At 35.8% G+C, this 3832-nt stretch overlaps 1 protein-coding gene across 1 annotated transcript; it reads left to right on the forward strand.

Annotated features, from left to right (window-relative positions):
* Nucleotides 1–2435: 2435 nt before the first annotated feature.
* LOC118761997 (zinc finger protein 429-like) lies at nt 2436–3418 on the forward strand (the record flags this gene model as incomplete). Its single annotated transcript, XM_036500193.1, has 2 exons — nt 2436–3050; nt 3136–3418. Coding segments are annotated over 2 exons (741 nt in total), but the record flags the coding sequence as incomplete, so codon positions are not given.
* Nucleotides 3419–3832: the final 414 nt, after the last annotated feature.

Below are 3832 nucleotides of genomic sequence, written 5' to 3' on the forward strand. Positions count from 1 at the left end.
ATGTGTAACTACATCTGATGGTCTGGTCGGTCACGTGATCACGTGATATATATTATTTATATATATATATATATATATATATATATATATATATATATATATTTAATATATATATTTATGATATATATATATAGTATATATATATATATATAGATATATTTATATATTACACACATATATACATGCATACATATATACGCCCATGCAAACACACATACACACAGACAGACCAACCAAAGCCTTGTGGGTGGATTTTGACAGAAACTGAAAGAAATCAATCGTATATATGTATATATATGTAAGTGTATGTGTGTCTTTGTCTCTGTGTTTCCCCCTCTTCACTGCTTCACAACTGCTGTTCGTTTATTTACACCCCCATAACTTACTGGTTTCACAAGAAGAAACTGATAGAATAAGTACTGGGCTTACAAAAGAATAAGTCCCGGGTCGAGTTGCTTGATTAAAGGCGGTGCTCCAGCATGTTATGTGGTAAGGTTTTGGTAAGAATCTCACTTCACTTGGAAACAGGTAAGGATTGGCAACAGGAAGGGCATCCAGCTGTAGAATATCTGCCTCTGTATAATCCATCTGATCCATTGAAGCATGGAAAATTGGATGTTAAAATGATGACAATGATGACGGTCTGTCTTGTTCCGTAAAGGAGCTTCTACACAGGTTACAGAAGCTGCTGGAAATAGCAGCCAAATATTTCTGAAATATTAAATAAAGGATATTGAACCATGTACTTGCTCTCAAAGCAAGTGGTCCCGTGGCATCTTAAGCCAATGTCTTCTACTACAACCCTGGGCCAACTAAAGCCTTGTGGGGAGATTTGGTAGGTGGAAAGTGTATCATGTATACAATTATGTGTGTCTTTGTGTTTCTCCTCCCCTCCCTGCCATACTGCATGTGACTATGGTTGTTAGTTTGTTTACATCCTTGTGACATAGTGGTTGGTCCAAAGAGACTCATAGAATATGTAGCAAACTTAAATATAAGTAGAGGGGTTGATTGAACCATTTAAAGAAGTACTCCAGCATGGCCACAGTTGCTGGCACTCTATGTTTTAGTTTATCCAATCAACTGAAAAGCCTGCTCATGGAATTAACATGCAAATGGCTGAGTATTCCACAGACATGTGGACCCTTAATATAGTCTTCAGGGAGGCACAGCATGACACGGATGGTGAGAAGACTGGCCCTTTGAATTACAGGTGAAACTCATTTTTGACACCTGAGTGGACTTATTGCAAAGTGAAATAAAATGGCTTGGAGACTCATTGCACCACTGTGTATCGAACTCACAACTTTACAATTGTGAGTGAAATACCCTAACCACTAAGCCATGCCACTTCACAGGTGAAACTAGTGAAAGGAGAGAAGAGAAAGAAAACAGATAAATAATTAGAGAAAGGTAAAAATGATTCATCTCTATACAGAATGTTGTAAAACTTTCAATGCCTCAATGGATTCTGCCCCATGCAAACGTAGATATTAAATGGGTGTCAATTGATGTTGTAAAATTGAATAACTCTGTTGTTTAACTATCCACTTTATCTTACTGCCTCTTTTCCTATTTCAGAATATCACATCGTGTCGACATAAAAGAAATTTCTTCATTCAGACGTGCCTCTGATGTTTTTATTGACTTTGCTTGACTGAAGGACGTCCACAAGAAACATTCATCAATACATCAACCTCTTAATATAAATTAGATCTTCAACAAATGATGGGAAAAAATTTCTGGACATTGTAATTAACAACAACATTGTTTTTCTCCACAGTCTGGAATGTAGATGAGATTATCAGTTAACAGGTTGATTAACATTGGATAACTTTACAAAAGATTTGACAGTTTACATTTTCTATTTTAGACATTAAGTAAAATCACAAACGAAAGAAACATAAGATTAAATTATTCTCTGGAAATAGTGACACAACTAAACACTAACATCCACAGAATTTTGAAGAACACACTATTATTGTGATATTTATGACAGATTATTCTCTCATAATGAATAATTTGACTGAACCAAAAACCCCTGATACAAAAGAGAAGCCATATCATTGTGATATCTGTGGTAAATCATTTTCTAATTGTGGTAACTTGACTAAACACAAACGTACACATACAGGAGGGAAACCATATCACTGTGATGTCTGTGGTAAATCATTCTCGCAAAATGGTCATTTGACTCATCAAAAACATATTCATACTGGGGAAAAACCATATCAGTGTAATATCTATGGTAAATCAGTTCCTGAGTCTGCTCCCTTGAGATCACACAAACGTGTTCATACAGGAGAGAAGCCATATCACTGTGATGTCTGTGATAAATCGTTCGCTAGCAATAGTCACTTAATTCGTCACAAACGTATTCATACTGGGGAAAAAAACCATATCACTGTGATATCTGTGGTAAATTATTTCCTGAGTGTGCTCCCTTGAGATCACAAAAACGTGTTCATACAGGAGAGAAGCCATATCACTGTGATATTTGTGGTAGGTCATTCTCTCAAATGAGTAACTTGACTACACACACATACACACATACAGGAGAGAAGCCATTTCATTGTGATATCTGTGATAAATCGTTCGCTAGCAATAGTGTATTGACTAATCACAAATGCAGTCATACTGGGGAAAATCCATATCAGTGTAATATCTGCGGTAAATCATTTTCCAGAACTGACACTGTCACTCGTCACAAACGTATTCATACTGGGGAAAAACCGTATAATTGTGATATCTGTGGTAAATCATTTTCTCAAGGTGGTGACGTGCTTAAACACAAACGTACTCATACAGGTGAGAAGCCCTATCATTGTACTATCTGTGGTAGATCATTTTCTGGAAGTAGTGACTTGATTAATCACAAACGTATTCATACAGGAGAGAAACCATATCATTGTAATATCTGTGGTAAATCATTTTCTGAAAGTAGCACTTTAACTAGGCATAAACGTATTCATAAGGGAGAGAAGCCATATTTTTGTAATATCTGTTATAAAGCATTCTCTACAAATAGCCATTTGATTAGTCACAAACGTATTTACACTAAGGGAAAACCCATATCAGTGTGATATTTGTGGTAAATCGTTTTCTCAAAACAGGACTTTAAATAATCACAGACGTATTCATACAGGAGAGAAGCCATATCATTGTTATATTTGTGGTAAATCATTCTCCCAAAGTGGGGTCTTGTCTAAACACAAACGTACCCATACAGGGAAGAAACCACATGATTGTGATATCTGGTGAATCATTCTCTAGCAATAGTAACAAGCATATTCATACTGGGGAAAAAAACCATATCAATGTCATATCTGTGGTAAACCATTCTCTGCAAATGGCCTCTTAAGTACTCGTGAGTATTCATACACAAGTGTAACTGTATCAGTATTAAAATTTATTACAACACGACAACAATTATGAATATTTTGTCTGCTAAAAGACAGGGTTTATTCCTCTTCAAGCTTGACATTATCAACTTCAGTTTCTTGGATGTCAACATGAAATTCATGAATCACAACTTCAATATCGTTTATATATCTAAATACATCAACACAGAGATGACTTTGGTTTCTGAAGATGATTGTGCTGGATTTTTGAGGAATTTTTTTTGAGAGAATAAAGGAATGGGAATAAGGAATAAAAGTTTTAAGTGACATTGATTTTGTCTTTGTTGTGTTTTCATCATCATCATCTTCATCATCCTCTAACATCCATTTTCTTTGCAGGCTTGGATGGAAAGTGTGACAGGTGCTGGCAAGCCAGAGTGCTGCTCCAGGTTCCACTCAGATTTCGTTTGGTTTCTTTGGCTGTATTCCCT

Source organism: Octopus sinensis, unplaced genomic scaffold (assembly GCF_006345805.1).
Source record: "Octopus sinensis unplaced genomic scaffold, ASM634580v1 Contig19053, whole genome shotgun sequence".
NCBI classification, from domain to species: Eukaryota; Metazoa; Mollusca; class Cephalopoda; order Octopoda; family Octopodidae; genus Octopus; species Octopus sinensis.